Below are 18,944 nucleotides of genomic sequence, written 5' to 3' on the forward strand. Positions count from 1 at the left end.
GTCCCGTTGGCACGATAAAGAACCCTCACTGCTACGGTCCTGAGCGCTAAGCATAGATTTAAGTTTGTGGTACTTCAACTACACTGGTGACGTCTCAATATGAGTGAATAATTCTCGACGAGACCTGAAACAAATTAACAAAAAATCTTATCTGCATTTTTAAGTGCATTCGCATAGAAAGTGAATCCCTCGGCAGTCCACTGCCTATTCCATTGTGATGACTGACCTTTTTTCACGCACTATGTGAAGAAAAATTTGTTACTTTTTTTAGATGAATCTTTTGCAGGCATTACAGGTAATTCTGAAAACGATCATAGTGTTTAGGAAGCCGAGTTCCATATACTATCCATAGATCAAAATATCAATATCGAACTCTTATCTATTTTTATTCATCAAGAAGGCGAATGAACATGTTATTTCTATATGTAGAAAAATATTAGAAAACGTCTAGGTGAATTGAATATTCAGCTTGGAATCCTTCATTTTTTCTTTGAAAATGCAATCAAACTTCTCATTCTGTGCAACGGTAAACTTTGATTTCCAATCTCCAATCACACCTGTAACAAGTCAAAACACGTTGTTAGGTGACATCGGCTGCAGAACTGTAGCTCTCTGAAAAAATATTTGGATAGATCAGAGAGCTACAGATCCATCTCTTATAAAAAAAACCTTCAATTTACGGTGCACGAAAAGATGCACACGGGTGAGGCCTTATATCACTAAATTCTTGCATCGCCATCTCATAAATTTCATATCAAAAAATTCCCAACATATTTTCGTACTATGCTTGTGCCCAAACATACCTTTGAAATATTCATTAAAGCCCCATACAACCCGAAAACTCACAGCTTTTAACGATTTCGTTCTTTGACCTAGCCATGTTAGGTAGCCCGTTAGTTAATTTCCATACTTACACAATGACGTCTAAATGTGTAATATCTCCACACGTATTTTAGTTAAATGTTTTAGATCGCTACATTTTGAAAACGGAAGTTTTTCCGGGAAAGTAAATAGACGACCGCATTGCAACTGTTAGGCGTAGCTACATACCGGGGTATCATCACTTCACGTCATACATCCGAGGCTAGATGTAGGGTACCGAAGTTTGCCGAATGTTGAATCCACACACTTTGTGAATATTTGCAAATCAATGATTCTTTTGTGGTTCTGGAGAATATTTTATTCCTATGTAAAACTGATCCCCAGTACGCAATTTCCGAGTTCCCCAATAGTTCTTTCCCCTTTTTGGAATTCTTACGCACAATGAGACTCAAAACATATGAACTTTCGTCCACACGCGGTTGGTACAAATGTTTATCGCTGTCTTGATATATGGCCTTAAGGATGATTATCAGACATCAAGCAACCACCCAAACTGCTGGGACACACAATTGAAGTAAGTTTATGGTATTTGATAATAAAATAGCTCAAACAAAAATCGATAATCACCATCTTTCTTTGATTAAAGTGTCACTCATGCAGAAGAGGAAATAAAAATAATTTCATAGATAATCTAATGGCCTAATTAAACAAATATTATTCTTCATATGGTCAGTTTAATTTTTACCATCGGCTGATATAAACAAAATTTATCCTTTCAAAACTTTTATCCATATTTACAGAGCTAATCTATAACATTTGAATACATCTTGTACCCACCCAAGTGTTCAACAGAATACTGAACATACCTCCATCACAGAAGAGCTGGTATCTCGGAAGTTGCGTATTCTGCCCCCAATCCAAGGCCCCTGGACATTGATTCAAACAAATTTGAATCTGCACTATTTGGGGATACTTAATATCACTTATCATTTGCAAACATTTTTAAATTGTATGGATGTTCTCCTTTTCAAAGAATTCTTTCATTAACTTGGTATTGTTGAAAAGTCTAGCTCGGATTAGAAGCGGGTCACTACAATCCAACAGAATGTTTCATATATTTGGACAGTAACAATATACAGTCTAGTTAAAGTTCTTGGTTAAGTAAGTAGGAATGTGTTCATTTAGAATGACAGGTGGCATCACGCGATTTTTCGTGATATTCACATCATCTTGTCGATTTCGAGTTAGATTGGTTGATTCCTTTACCTGTCTTTCAATGGCGTGTAATATATTAGTTACAGAAAAATCAGTCTGCAAAGAGTGCATCTTGCATGACTGCATTACAATTAACGCATTTAATTTTACCTTTTCGATAGAACTCAATTGGATAATAGCTCCCCTTTTTCTCCTTTACATTCTTAAAAGTGCTTTCGTTTAGGACAATCTTGGCAAATGTTTCATCACAGGGCAATCCAAGGAATTCGGACATGCGCATTACATTTTCTAACCCATTCTGAAAAGAAAAGAGCATGCATGTATTCCACTTCGTAAGTAGAGAAATGAATAGAACTAGAAATATGTCCATAAGACATAAATGTCCCACCCAATGTGACAATTTTGTAATGCAATACGAAAACAAGAGGCCCATAAGCCACATCGCTAACCTGAGTGACTTTGGCCCATATGTAAAAACAATTTCCTATATATTCGCATGTAAATTTTTTATCCCCTATTGTGGCCCAATCTATCTCGGGGGGGGGGGGGGGGGGGGGGGGGGGGGGGGCTTGATGTTTACAGACATAAATCTGCACTATGTCAGAAAGCTGCCATGTACATTTGAACTTGTCTGGACTAGTGGTTTTTGAGAAGAAGATTTGTAAAGAGTTTTTCCTATATAATCGCATGTAAAACTTTTGATTCCCTATTTTGGCCCCACTCTACTCCCAGGGCCCATGAATTTAACAAATTTGAATCTTCACAATGTCAGAAATCTTCCATGTAAATTTGAACTTTTCAGGCCCAGTGGTTCTTGAGAAGATTTTTAAACGACCCCAACCTATTTTGCATTTTTGTGATTATCTTCCTTTTGAAGGGGACATAGCCCTTCATTTGAACAAAGGTGAATTCCCTTCTTCCAAAGACAATTCGTACCAGTTGAGTTGAAATTAGCCCGCTGGTTTTGGAGAATTGTTTTTCTAATTTGTCAGTGTATTTTCACTATTTTGCTATTATATTCCCTTTGAGAAGGGTATTGCCCATAATTTGAACAAACTTGAATCCCCTTCACCCAAGAATGTTTTGTGCCAAGTTTGGTTGAAATTGGCCAGGTGGTTGTGAAGAAAATGATAAAAATGTGAAAATTTTACAACAACGGAAAGTATTTGATCAGAAAAGCTCACTTTTGCCCCATTCGCAATGGAAAAAAGATTGTATTTTTTCATTTTGTGAAAAATTGAAATACTGAACCTTTTTTTTTTTTTTAAAGAAAATTATGCAGACTAAGGATGACTGTAGGGGTGATTGGAGGAAAAATATTTTCTACATGTAAAAATCTTTATAGCTTTCCAATGGAGAAAGAAAGTTGCTGTACACTTTTTCATTCACCTTATCAATGAATTAGAAAAGAAATACAGTGCTTTCACAATGGGGAATTCACTTTGTTGTGTTAGTATCACGGTTTAAACCTTTAGTCTGGCGTGAGGCTAGTCTTTATACAGGTAAATCTGAGTTGATTGATTAAATGAATATTGTTTAACGTCCTTCTCGAGAATATTTCATTCATATGGAGATGTCACCATTGCCGGTGAAGGGTTGCAAAATTTGGGCCTATGCTCGACGCTTATGGCCATTGAGCAGGGAGGGATCTATATGGTACCACGCCTGATGTGACACGGGACCTCGGTTTTTGCGGTCTCATCCGAAGGACCACCCCATTTAGTCACCTCTTCGACAGGCAAAGGGGTACTGAGGACCTATTCTAACCCGAATCCCCACGGCATTAAATCCGAGTTGAGTTCAAGTCATACCACAAATGCATACAATTTAAAGATAACCTTTGAAACACTCATGTCCATTGTAATTTACTCTTAAAGCTTTGAAACAACTAAATCTCAGTTGTCTACAGGTCATATCACTCATAGATAAAAAGGAAAACCTTTCTAACACTCCCTTATCAATCTGATGCACTATTTCTATGGCAGAGTGTTCTAATAAAGAAAATGTCACCTTTTTAAAAATGTTTATTATCTTTTTAAAAAATTGTCTCAAGTGTCACCCATTCATTTCACTCTGAATATTATTCAAATTTACCAAAATTCTAAGAAAAGTGTTATAAAGATAGATATCAATTTTGCATTGGTTAAATGTTGCCTACCTATCAATAGAAAGTTTATATTGTTATTCAAAATTACCTCTAATAAAACACATCGCTCACCTGAGCAGCAGTTCCTAGCAATAAACAAGCTTGAGCAGAACTATCAATATACAAGCAGCTTGGTTCAGGAAAAAAAAAACAACTTAAAATTCATAAATAATCAAACTTTACTACAAATTCATCAATTATCATATGCCCTTTCATATAAAGAAGTTTCATTTAAAGATGCTTTGTGCCAAGTTTGGTTCCCTAAACATTTGCATGTAAAACTTTGACCCCCTATTTAGGCCCCTTCCTAACGCCAGTGGTCATGCTTTCTATAAACTGGAATCTCCACTTTGTCAGGAAGCTTTCATGTAATTTCAGTTCTTCTGGCGCAGTGGTTCTTGAGAAGATTTTAAAATGACCCCGCCCTATTTTTACATTTTTGTGATTATCTCCCTTTTGAAGGAAACATGGTCTTCATTTGAACAAACTTGAATCCCCTACACATTTAAGATTTTCTTATATGTCACCATGTAAAACTTTGATACCCTAATGTGGCCCTACCCTACCCTCAGTTGTCATGATCGGAACAAATTTGAATATACTCTAAATTAAAAAGCTTTCACATAGATATTTAATTATTATTATTTTATTATTATTATACAAAATTTATAAAGCGCTAAATATAATATAAAATTACTATAAAGCGCTGTACATAAAACACTTGTGGACATAAGAGCATAAAACTTACTTAATAGTTACTAGAGCTTAAAATGCAAGTTAAAAAACGCTTAAGAATATACATATAACTTTAAAAGGACTAGTAATGTTCACATGTAAAATTGCTGTGTTGTCCATTGTAATAGGTCAATTTAAAAATGAGCAATTTTAAATAAACACTAAGAAGAATCTGGGTAAGCAATGGTAAAAAGGTAAGTTTTTAATAACTTTTTAAAACGAATAAAATTCCTCTCAGATCTCGGGTCTTGGGGTAGATTGTTCCACAGTGTAGCACTCACCACGTCGAACCGTCTGTGCCCACATGTCTTAGTATATGCACGTGACTGCACCAGAAACATAGAGTTTTCTGATCGCAGGGATCTACAAGGTGTGTAAAATTTGACAAGTTCTTGTAAATATAATGGCGATGTTCCAGCTTTAAAAGTCTCTAGTTGTTCTACAGGAAGCCAATGTAAATTTACTAACACGGGTGTTATGTGGTCATATTTCTTTGTACGTGTAATGATCCTGGTGGCGGTGTTTTGAATCCTTTGGAGTCTAGTCAGGGAACTGGCACTTATACCGTACAGTAAGGCATTGCTATAATCCAGACGAGAGGTCACAAGTGACATATAAGGGTCTTACAAGCACTCTCCGATATTAACGGTCCAATTCGGCCAAAATTACGTAGTTGATAGTAACACGATTTAGCGATGCTTCGAACCTGGTGGTCCATATTTATCATAGAATCAAAAAAGATTCCTAGGTTTTTCACACATGATGAAACGTTAATTTTGGTTCCGTCAAAGTTGATGCTGAATTCATTAAAATAATTAATCCTGTGTTTTGGTGCGAAGACAAGAAGCTCCGTTTTTCTTGATTTAACTTTAGGAAGTTGAAACGCATCCAAGAACTAATATCAGGTAGGCAAATTTGCAAACGAGATGTTATGTTAATCCAGTTGTTGGTAGGTGTTATTGCTATATACAATTGAGTATCATCTGCATAGCACTGGAAACTCATGTTATGTTTACGGCATATATCACAAATTGGCTTAGCAAACAGACTGTATAGCTTTGGTCCAAGGACCGACCCCTGAGGAACACCAAATTCCAGATGGAAGTCTCTGGACTCTGAGCAACCTATAGCAATGCGTTGATATCGATCACTGAGGTATGACCGCACCGGTTATGCCAAAAGAAAATTCTAGGCGTTAATCTTATGGCCTGGTGGTTCTTGAGAAGATTTTTATAGATTTTCCTTATATATTTGCATGTAAAATTTGATCCCCTATTGTGGCCCCACCTTACCCCTAGGGATCATGATTTTTAACAAACTTGAATTTCCACTATGTCAGGAAGCTTTCATGTAAATTTCAGCTTTTCTGTCCCAGTGATTCTTGAGAAGAACATTTTTAAATGGTCCCACCATAATTTTGCATTTTTGTGATTACATCCCCTTTGAAGGGAGCATGGTCCTTCATTTCAACAAATTTTAATCCCTTTCACCCAAGGATGATTTGTTCCAAGTTTGATTGAAATTGGCCCAGTGGTTCTAGAGAAGATTTTCCTATATATCAACATGTAAAACTTTTATCCTCTTATGTGTCCCCAACATTCCCCCTGGGGCCATGATCTGAACAAATTTATATCAGGAAGCTTTCAGGTAAATCTCCACTCTTCTGGACCATTGATTCTTGAGAAGATTGCTGAATGACCCCACCCTATTTTTGCTTTTTTGTGATTATCTCCCCCTTTGGTCTTTCATTTGAACAAACTTGAATCCCCGTCACCAAAGGATGCTTTGTGCCAAGTTTGGTTGAAATTGGCCCAGTGGCCCTGGAGAAGAAGATGAAAATGTGAAAGGTTTAAGCCGACAGACAACGGAATTTTTTTATCAGTAAAGCTCATTTGAGCCTTCGGCTCAGGTGAGCTAAAAATACTCACATGAAATGCTGATCCTCATTAATATACATGGACATCATAAACTGACATGGAAAACAATCTAATTTTTAAAAATTAGACTTGTAAATTCGCCCCTCTACTATATGCCCCGGACGTATTCAGAAAGGGCAAACAATTCTTCATTAATTGCTTTGAAACTTGAGTTACTTTCAAATAGGAAATAGTGAGGTCAGGGTCACAGAGAAGGTCAAGTTCGAAAAATAATGCCACATTTGAATAGCTACCACTAATATGTCTCGGTGTAAGAGTTTTCATAAAATATTATATTGTCAATAATTTTTTTTTTTTTAGACTTGCCTAGGTGGTCCAGCGACTATTTCATGTAGGAGATTTGATTCCGTACGTTGTGAGTTCAAGGTAAGTAGGACCTCTCTCTCTCTCTCTCTCTCTCTCTCTCTCTCTCTCTCTCTCTCTCTAAGGTTTTTAACTTTTTAGATCACCTGAGTAAACTCAGGTGACCTATAGCAATCGGTTGTCATCCGTCGTCGTCCGTCATGCGTTAAGAATTGAAACATTTTTAACTTCGTCTTGATAACTACCTGTCCAATTCTTTTCAAATTTGTTATGAAGCATCTTTGGTACAAGGGGGACATAAATTGTAAATTTCAGGTCTCCAGCACCCCTGGGGCCTTAGGGGCGGGGCAAAAACTCCCCAAAATTGACCAATTTTCAAAAATCTTCTTCTCAAGAACCGCACATGTGTAAGAAAAACTAAATGCATGGTGATGGAGAGCAGGAAGGCCTCTACCAAAATCGTAAACTTCCTGATCCCCGGGGTAGGAGTTCTGACCCCAGGGCGGGGCCAAACATGTTATATGGCGTTTATGTGTAAAACACTTAAACATAATATCTTCTTTAGTGCTATTGATAATAAATTGAAACTAAATGGCTATTTAGAAAGAGCACGTAGCCCTTTACCAAAATTGTAAATTTGATGATCCCAGGGGTAGGGGTTTTGGTATCAGGGTGGGGCCAAAATGGTCAGTTATTGAATGTGTGAGTAATAGACATTTTTACCTTCTTCTTGATAACTATCCTTGCAATTCTTTATTCAATTCTTTGATGTTTTAATGTTAATAAACCTATTATTTAAAGACTTTCATCAGTGTATACACTTTTGAAAGCAGTGAAGTTTTAAGAACACATTTTGTTTTATACTGTTACTGAATTTAGCTTAGATATTCAGAACAGGAATTTTTGTTTTAGTTTTCATAGCCCATGGAAGTAGTGATACTTTTTCACTAGTGTTCAGGTGACCGATAAGGCCTGTGGGCCTCTTGTTAACATAAAGCAAAACAGTTTGTAATCATTCATATATATATATATATATATATATATATATATATTGTGACCCAATAACTAATATTTACATGTAAATATCCCATGCAAGGTGAAGATAACGAACAGTGATCAATTGTTTACTTACTTTATGCATGTCCTCGTAATACAGTACCAACACGCTGTCCGGGTTCTGAAGAGCCACCTTTTCCCACTCTAACTCCTGATCAAACCAGCTTATATACGCACAATCTTATTTAAAAATGAAATGCATACAATTCATTACGAACAAGGTTTTCAAAGTTGTTGTAGATTATTGTATTTGACCAATACAGTAGTACACACTATCAAATTAATTTCTTCGTAACAGAGCTTGGGATCAACCCTTACATTGTCTTGGTTTAATACGCAATTTCCGAGTTACCAAAATAGTTCTTTCCCTTTGTGGAACTCTTACGCACAGTGAGACCCAAAACATATTTTCGTCTACACGGGGTGGGTATAAATGCTTATCACTGCCTTCATATATTGCCTAAAGGCCGATTATCAGACATCAGGCAATCACCCAAACTGCAGGGAAACACATTATTAGTAAGTTTACGAGTGTTTGATAATAAAGTAGCGCAAACAAAAATCGATATTACCATCTTTCTTTCATTGAAATATCACTCGTGCAGAAAAGGAAATTTAAAAAAATTCATATTTAATTTAATGACCTAATTCAAACAGATATTGTTCTTAATATGGTCAGTTTAATGTATACCAACGGCTGATATAAACAAAATTTACACTTTTATAACTTTTATCCTTATTTACATAGTTGTCTATAATATATGTATACATCCTATACCCACCCAAGCGTTCAACAGAATACTAAACGTACCTCCATCACAGAAGAGCTGATATCTCTGAAGTCGCCTATTGAATTGTTCACATTTAATTTGCATCACTAATTCGAGAATGTTTCATGTCGCATACTGACTGCAGCGACAGTACTGAGTGTACAGCTGGCCTGCTCCGACGTGTTGGTGTGCGTGTTTGTGTGTGTGTGTGTGTGTTAGTGTGTTTGCGTGTGTGTGTGTGTGTTAGTGTGTGTGTGTGTTAGTGTGTGTGTGTGTCACGTACGATCCCTCTAGTGACACAGAATGTCTGTTTAACCGAGGAATTGGAACTCACGGCTAATGTTACGACACGGCTTTCAAACGAGATCTCCATTCTAATATTCATCTTTTGAAATTCCCCAAAACATATACCTCAACTTATATCGTTTCAAGGTATTGTATTTCTGTATTTTTGATATGCATTCAACTTCGAACACTTCGCTGTATACAAGGGTTCATATTAACCATATTCTTTATAATGCTTTTGGAGTATGTTACTTGAAGATACGACCTCTTAAATCCAGTTTAACAATGTTAAGTATTCAAATACATGCCATAAACCCAACTGGTCACTCTCTACGAAGTCTTCTTGATTAAAATACATATCATTATCATACCTCCTCTTATAAAATCATCCAAGAAATCTTCCCAAATAGCAGAATGGTATTCTAAAACATATTTATCCTTCGTGAAATGATGAAAAGCTGACACGACAACATCCTTGGGGTTACGAATGATGTGGATAATTTTTCCTGCATTTTCTATGTGTTCCTTCGGGAGGTATCGATAAGGTAGGTGGGTAGTTAAAACTCTTGGAGAGGAGATGGACTCCAGTGTCTTCAAATCCGGTAGAAAATCAAGAAATGAATGAAGGAGTTCATGAGAGATGTTCTGAGATTTCGACAAAAGTCGTGGAACTATCTCGTTCATCCAATGATTTCCTACAAAGAAAGTAAAAGTATAAAGTGAAATCACTCTATGTGTGACAATAATTAGTGCTGTCACAGTTAACGGAAAAGTCGGTTAACCGCGGTAAAAACACGTTCGGTTCGGTTTATATTTTCCTGATTTCGATGCAGTTTTGTTTTCGTTTTACAATATCCCATTTCGCTTGCTACACGTGCTATTTTTATCAATGTTATTGTAACCAATGAAAGGGGAAGATAAAGAAGAGTGATCAATCTCATAACTCCTATAAGCCTAAATTATAATTAAGCAATACAAAACAGAGTTGGGCAAACACATGGACAGACCCCTGGATATACCAGAGGTGTATGCGTAGGAGGAGTGAGCATCCCCTGCCGACCGGTAACACCCGCTGTGAGCCCAATAAGATTTCAATTTCACGTAACATCGGTCATAGTAAAACGAAGAATGGCGACACGTGAAAAGAAATCGTGGGATTACTACAAGTATAGCTTTTTAAAAATGCTTGCCATCATTAGCAACAACTTCATAGAGTAAACTTGAATGATCTCTTTGTTTTCATTATTGAAATGTGCTGAAAAGGATATCCTTACAAAAGCAGCACCCCGAGTCTCATTGTATAAGATTTTCTTGACAAGTATAACCTTGGATATGGATGGTATTTGTACTAATCAAAAACTTGTTTCCCATATTAACACTGATTAAAGCCTCTATATCAATACAAAGAAAACTAGATTTTCAGTGTGGTTAATAAAATATTTTTAAGACTAGTAATGAAACAAAGCAAACAGGTTTGAATTGCTCAAATTTTCATAAAATTGTTCTAATTGCACAAATAGTACACCTGTGAAATGTATTATTGAGAATGTGAGAGAATTCAATTATCTAGGCATTGTATTTTCCAGGTCAGGTTCTTTTTGCAAAGCTAAAAAAACATCTATGTGAACAAGCCCAGAAAGCTATGTATGGAGTAATAAGAAAAATTAGACAATTTATTTACTAGTTAAGTGCCTACTTGACCTGTTTGACAAAGTCGTTTTGCCTGTTTTAATATACGGGTGTGAGATTTGGGGATACGAACACTTGCAAATTATAGAAGTTCTCCATCTAAAATTTTTGAAACATGTTTTTCGTTTAAAAAGCTCCATTCCGTCATTATGGTATATGGCGAAATGGGACGTTTCCCTGTTTATATTAATGTGTATACTAGAATGATTTCTTATTGGGCCAAATTAACATTTAGTCATGAAAACAAGATAGTAAATATTCTTTACAAATATTTATATACACAGTATTATAATGGCACATTTAAAAATCCATGGTTTGAATGTATTCATAGAATTTTGAACATATGTGGACTCTCTAATATATGGTATGAACAAGGTACTGTGAATGAAAAATGGATAACAAACGCTGTAAAACAAAGTCTTATGGATCAGTTTGTCCAGACTTGGTCAAGGGATGTTTTTAGCTCTTCCAAGGGTACCATGTACAGAATTTTTAAAGCAGGTTTTGGTCTGGAAACTTATCTTGAAAATCTACATAAGAAACTCAGTAGTATCTTTTTGAAATTTCGTACCACGAACCATCGCCTCCCAGTAGAGACTGGCCGATGGTTTAGTATACCATATAACGAAAGATTATGTGTTTTATGTAATGAAACAAAAATTGCAGATGAATATCATTTTGTATTAGAGTACAGTGCTTTATCCAGTATAAGAAAAGAATACCTACACAGAAAATATTGTACGAGACCAAATGTAATGAAATTTTATGAAATCATGTCAACAAATAATGTTAAAAACCTTAAAAACCTGTGCATGTTTATTTTAAAGATATACGAATTAGTCTGTTCTCCTAACACTTAACTTCAAATTTTTGTACATAATTATGTATATATTTCACTTTGTTTATTTGCATACCTATATCCATTTCTCTGACGTTACTTGTATTGATACATGAAATTTCTGTATTGTACCTCATGTACCATTTCCATTGTGGTTTGAGCGAATAAAATGAATGAATGAATGAAATGAACATAGATAAAAACCTGAAAATACTGCCACATATTACATGTATATCATAACGTACCGGTATATAAAGTTTGATGGAAAAGATAAATAATTATTATTAAAATGTGAGCAATTTTAAGGAAATGAAAATGTGTTTCAAGAATAATATGACCACAGAAGTGTAGAAAAATGCAAAAACTTTAGGTTAACCCGATACCAGTAGTCTAAATTTATAGGAAGAATGATTAAAAGCAACATAATGTGTAATCTAATGTTACTATCTTATTCCTTCTTAAGATTATCATAGTTTCCAAATGCCACTGATATGTGAACAAAAATGCAATCATTGATTGTACATCAAAATTATTTTATATGTCCACTTGCAACATATGTATTTTAATAATGACATAATATCCTAACATAACATGGGAATAGTGTAAACAATTATCATTTTTATACAATCATTAGCTTTATGTGACTACGAAACTGTAGTGATCAGCCCCACCAAATAGAAAATTCACAAAATACAAACAAGCAAAACTAAGAACAACGAGTGTTTCTGTTTTTATGCAAAAAATGAGATAATTTCTATGAATAATCATATCATAATGCCTTGTAAAAGTTGTGTGTCAATTTCATTAATTGCAATTTTCTTTTGTTCGTTATTTCATTTTTTAAAGATTAAAAATCTTGTTAAATTGTTAATTCTTACGTAGATTAGATCATAGAAAAAATATCTTCCTTGGATAGAACCGGTATTTTAACCAATAATTTTTTTTCACATCATGCATGTTTTACCAATGACAAAAAGAAAGGAAGTGACTATATAATGTCAACTATGTATACCGTCTTTAAGACGGTAATACTTTTCTACGAAACAGAGAGTAATAAGTTTTTAACAAAGCAATCCCAGTCCGCTTCGTCCCATGATGGAGAGAGGAACGAAGCGTAATCAACCGTGGGTTTCCGACGATGGAGAGCCACGGGCCTTTTGCATATGACCTCAAAAACGGAGGTTTACATTCCATGATCTTAATGGTAATAATTATATAAAAGATTAGTTTAAACAGGTGGTAATGCCACTCGGATCACCTCGATCGATTCCATCTAGATGTAGGGTACCGGAATCTGCCGACGTTTGCCGAATGCTGGTAATGTGCGGCGTATGTTCGATTACTTGTATTGACAAATAAAGCTTTTTTAAAAAGCTTGCCGTCTTTAGCAGCAACTCTATAGAGCGAAGTTGAATTATGTCCCTTGTCTTCATTATTGAATTGAGCTAAAATAAATAATCTCACGGACATCATGCCTACAAAGCTGTGTCATGACTCCCATTGTAAAAGTTTGTATTTATGAAGGGTATATGTACTGGAAATCAAAATCACTGTTCCCTGTATTAGCACTGATTAAAGCCTCTATATCAAATGAAACAGATTTTCAGTGTGTATATCAAAATATTTATTTTTATACCCCCCGCAACAAGTTGTGGGGGGGGGGGGGGGTATACTGGAATCGGGTTGTCCGTCTGTCCGTCCGTCCGTCTGTAGACGCAATGGTTTCCGGACTCTAAAGCATTATCCTTTCCACCTACCGTCACCATATCATACATATGGACTACCCATGGGATGAAGATGTTCCCTATCGATTTTGGGGTCAAAAGATCAAAGGTCAAGCGCACTGGACATCGAAGAAGCAATATGGTTTCCGGGCTCTAAAGTGTTATCCTTTCCACCTACAGTCACCATATCATACATATGGACTACCCATGGGATGAAGATGTTCCCTATCGATTTTGGGGTCAAAAGGTCAAAGGTCATGCGCACTGGACATCGAAGTAGCAATATGGTTTCCGGGCTCTAAAGCGTTATCCTTTCCACCTACAGTCACCATATCATACATATGGACTACCCATGGGATGAAGATGTTCCCTATCGATTTTGGGGTCAAAAGGTCAAAGGTCATGCGCACTGGACATCGAAGTAGCAATATGGTTTCCGGGCTCTAAAGCGTTATCCTTTCCACCTACAGTCACCATATCATACATATGGACTACCCATGGGATGAAGATGTTCCCTATTGATTTTGGGGTCAAAAGGTCAAAGGTCAAGCGCACTGGACATCGAAGTAGCAATATGGTTTCCGGGCTCTAAAGCGTTATCCTTTCCACCTACAGTCACCATATCATACATATGGACTACCCATGGGATGAAGATGTTCCCTATCGATTTTGGGGTCAAAAGGTCACGCGCACTGGACATCGAAGTAGCAATATGGTTCGGTTTGTCATGCCATTTGTTTTTTACACTCAGAAAAGAGGTAGTTTATATCTATTACCAACACCCTTTGGGAGATTGGGGTAAGCGGGGGGTATTCTTAGTGAGCATTGCTCACAGTACCTCTTGTTTAGCGAAGTTATGAAACAAAACATACTAAAAAGATTTAAAATTGCTCAAATTTGCATAAAAATTATTCTTGCATATTGTACAGTACAACTGCTTTAGAAATTAACCAGGATAAAGACCTGAGAATATTGTAATAGTTTTACCAAAAATTATATCATAAAATACATAGAGTTTGATGGAAAATATTAATAATTGATATTCAAATTTGAGCAATTGTAAGGGGAAAACATATTCTGAAGGAATAGGATAGTTTTAGAACAGATGTGTTGAAAAAAAAAACAACTTTAAGTTTACCTGATACTGACAGTCTAAACTTACAGCAGGGGTAATTTTAAGCAACATAATATGTAATGAAATGTTACTATCCTATTCCTTCTTAAGGAGGTGTGCTACACCAGAGAAATTTGATGTAGATGAAAAGTGGAGGATATGTACAAAAATATTTTGAAGTTGAAAATTTTCAAATTTACTTTATTTTGTCAAAAAATACAGTTTTAGTAGAAGGTAATCTGAAAAAAAATTAAAACCCCTGCTGGACTCGAACCTGCGACCTACAGGTCAGCAGTCGGTATTCTAACCTACTGAGCTACTCGGCTAGGTATCTAACCGGAAAAGGAAAAGTCAAATATTGCTGATATCGATTTTTGCATCCATGTTTTTAAAGGAAGTCAGCCATTATGACGATGTAGAGTACCACCTTAAGATTAGCAAAGTTCTCAAATGCCACTGATAATACAAACAAAAATGGTTGCATTGGAATCACTGATTGTCAATTAAAATTATCCCAAAACACAAGCAATCAAAACAAAAAACGGCGAGTTTTTCTGTTTGTATGCAAAAATGAAAACATTGCTGTAAATGAAGTAACCATAGAAATGCTTTGTATTAGTTGCTTTTGAAAAAGTAATGTGTCAATTTCATGAATTGCATTTTTCTTTTGTTCGTTTTGTCGATTTTTTTAAGATTGAAAATCTTGAAAAATTGTTAAGTCGTACGAAAATTAGAACACCAGAAAATTATCTCCCTTGCCTTGAAGAGCATTTCAACCAATGAAATAATTGAAAATTTTCACTTCATGCACTTTCTACCAATGAAAAAAGAGAGGAAGTGCAAAGTCCGAAGACTGTAAAACACTTCAACTCTGTATACCGTCTTCCAAGGAAGACGGTAATAAGCGCGAACACTTAGTTACAATGTTAGTTGGTTCAGTATGAACAGATGTCGGTTCATAATTCGCTATAGTGATCGTGATTGTTTCTTATTAACAGGTCTTTGTGTGAAGTTTGAAAAATAATTTCAGAATACAAATTGGATAGTTTGTTAGCACTATCAAGCATATAAAATGTAGTTCACCTGATCATGAGCTAAAAGATCAAAGAATTTGTCTATCGACGATCTCTTCCATCACCTCTTAGTAAAACTCATATTTTCGACCTGTCTGAAAGTTGTTGCAGTTCCTAAATACTCACATTCATTGTTGTTTTGTAGCAGATGTAGTCTCTAGCATTTCATATTGGGCTACATATGTTGTTCGAATGAGAGGGCAACAAATGAAGGAACGAGTGAACATATGGTTGGATCAGTTGACAAAATTTTGAGAATCTACTTTCGCAAAAAGGAGTTGTATTTAATCAGGGTCTGTGTGTCAGTCCGCTTGTCTGAGCATATTGTTTCCGGTCTATAGATATTCCTCGCAGGAAAGTGATATACACTGTGATACGTTATGAAGGACATCCATGTACACCAAGGGTCAAGGTCAGTATATATTGATAGCAAGTTCTACAAAAATAGTTTCCTTTCGATTCCCAAAGATCGAGAGAAAATTTATAATAAATCTTAATGTCGCTTGCAACCTGACAGCGCGGCGTTGTGTTGTCTTTTTCATTACCTGGACAAGTCCTACATTACATATAATGGTTGTGAACGCTTCATCTTTATCAAGAATTTAAAGTTGCCATTTTCTTTTGGTCATGCTAAAGCCCTATGCTCTAGAAGTATCTCAAAAGACAATGAACAACACTGGATAACATTGTGAGCGAAACACAGATATTTTAAGGGGATGTTGTTTTAAGTCATATTCGAGAATGTTTCACTCATACAGAGGCGAAACTAGCTGTAGGAGCACTGCCTCAAATTGCATTACCCCAAAGGCCGTAACAGAGAGGATGTATTACCGTGTCGATGTCTGCGTTTGTAAGGTCATACCCTAATGACCATCTACTTTAACTTCTAATACCGGGCGATAGGCGAATGAACAGTCACTATCTTTATGTTAAAGCCAATAAAGGGGCATGGACACGATTTGAGCTGAAAATTTTCAAATTTATTTTTCCATTTTTATTGTTTACAATGCTTAACTAATGTATTTCTTATGGTCAACCAAAATTTGAATATCAGTTGTTGAATTGCAAGCGAGATACAGCACCCGCAATTCCTTGTTATGTAAACTAGGTTCGTGCCATGTTTTTGTTTACATATAGATGGCTTAATAGAAAATAGCATGTTTAAAACAAAATGAGATGTGCTAAACACTAGAAACTATTTAATTGTATTTAGAATTAGCATGTGAATTGAAAAAATCTGCTTTAAATGAAACTTTTACTATTATATTTAACCTACGTAAACAAAAACATGGCACGAGCCTTGTTTACATAACAAAGAATTGTGAGCTCTGTATCTCTCATGTACCTTGGCAACTGATATTCAAATTTTTGACAACCATTAGAAATACCTTATATATATATATATATATATATATATATATATATATATATATATATATATATAATTAGTTAAGCTTTCTAAACATTAAAAATGGAAAAATGAAATTTAAAAATTTTCTGGTCAAATCGTGTCCATGTCCCTTTAAAAACCGTATGCTTCCCAGTTGTAAACCAAGCACCCTTGGTACTAGCTGATGTAAAACTTATACGGTACCAATTTTGATGCACCAGATGCGCATTTCGACAAATAATGTTTCTTCAGTGATGCTCAACCGAAATGTTTGAAATCCGAAATAACAATGAAGTTTTAGAGCTATTATAGGGAAAAACAGTGTGCCCAAAGAGTGGAGTCAAATTCGTCTAAGGATAAGAGCTATGCATGAGGGAGATAATCCTTAATTTTGAAATGAATTTCTGAACTTTATAACAGCAATTAAATATACATCCGTATTTTCAAGCTAGTAACGAAGTGCTTAGCTACTGGGCTGTAGAGACCCTCGGGGACTAACAGTCCACCAAGCAGAGGCCTCGACCCAGTGGTCATAATGTAAAACTTATACGGTACCAATTTTGATGCACCAGATGCGCATTTCGACAAATAATGTCTCTTCAGTGATGCTCAACCGAAATGTTTGAAATCCGAAATAACAATGAAGTTTTAGAGCTATTATAGTGGAAAACAGCGTGCCAAAAAAAGTGGAGTCAAATAAGAGCACAGATGCAGAGCAGATGTAAAAGTAAAGGTGAAGATTACGAACAGTTATCAGTCTCATAACCCCTATTAGCAAAACAAAATAGAGAGTTTGGCAAACACTGACCCCTGGATATACCAGAGGTGGGATCAGGTGCCTAGGAGAATAAGCATCCCCTGTCGACCGGTCACACCCGCCGCGAGCCCTATATCTTGATCAGGTAAACAGAGTTGTCAGTAGTCAAAACTAATGTGCAAAGAACGGCCTAACCATCGGTATGAAACACGTCAGACACCATTTGACCCAATGATAGGTTGTGTTGGCAAACTAGATCGTTATAACGGCCATGGAATTTGCGAAGTATCTCATAAGAATTTATTTCACTTAAAAAATCTACCCATCTAATAGAATTATTGTGTATCCCCAGAAATTCTTTACATTAACATTTCTGTGCGGTTGTGGTACCACACAAACAGTTGACAACGTGACGTCAGTGCATGTTTACGTTTGTACAAATAGTACCCTAGCAAGATATTGTTTGTGAACTAGCAAGTTATAAACGATATACCTGGTAATCTTACATGTGATGAGGATATGTATGTACAAAGATTTCCTATGATTAGAACTAAAGATTATTTTGAAAAATGTGGACATGGTAAGCAACAGAGCATGTACCGATAACCGTAACAAATGGGACATCTGCATAAAATGTAAAATTGATCCATTATATATTTCTTCTCCTGCTCTGAAAGAAGGGACTGTCATTATGCATACGCATGAACTATAATGTATTTAGAATAAGTAAATCGTTATGATCCCACACCCTGACATGCTATAGCAATCCCACAAAACATAAAACCATTTAAATAATCCCCCGTAATGCAATATGTGAAAATCTCAAGTTTTAGATATTCTTCCACTACATGTATATAATATTCCTTGGTGCCAGGGACAGGACGTTGTGTGCTGTAGGTTTCTTTGTGTTTATACTCCAACTTTGAGCCGTGTATCATGCAGAGGAACTCAAACTCTCCGATTCTGAACCATAGGAAATCGGACAACCTATAATACGATATCTACCCATCTTGGTGCATGTATTAACAACTATTAAACTGATGCAAATATACCATTGCTAATTCATCGTCGTTAGTTTAGGGAACTGATC

General features: G+C 35.8%; 1 protein-coding gene across 1 annotated transcript in view; it reads right to left on the reverse strand.

Moving 5' to 3' along the window:
• Positions 1-367: 367 nt before the first annotated feature.
• Positions 368-18,944, reverse strand: part of LOC125682989 (sulfotransferase 1A1-like) — a 26,388-nt gene continuing 7,811 nt past the window's right edge. Inside the window, exons 2-5 of the mRNA XM_048923631.2 lie at positions 9,641-9,964; positions 8,291-8,394; positions 2,188-2,335; positions 368-557 (exon numbers count right to left, since the gene is read on the reverse strand). Of these exons, the coding sequence (XP_048779588.2) occupies positions 448-557; positions 2,188-2,335; positions 8,291-8,394; positions 9,641-9,964 (686 nt within the window). The 3' untranslated portion in view covers positions 368-447. The remainder of the gene's footprint in view (positions 558-2,187; positions 2,336-8,290; positions 8,395-9,640; positions 9,965-18,944) is intronic.

The sequence above is a fragment of the Ostrea edulis genome, chromosome 6 (genome assembly GCF_947568905.1).
Source record: "Ostrea edulis chromosome 6, xbOstEdul1.1, whole genome shotgun sequence".
Classification (NCBI taxonomy): Eukaryota; Metazoa; Mollusca; class Bivalvia; order Ostreida; family Ostreidae; genus Ostrea; species Ostrea edulis.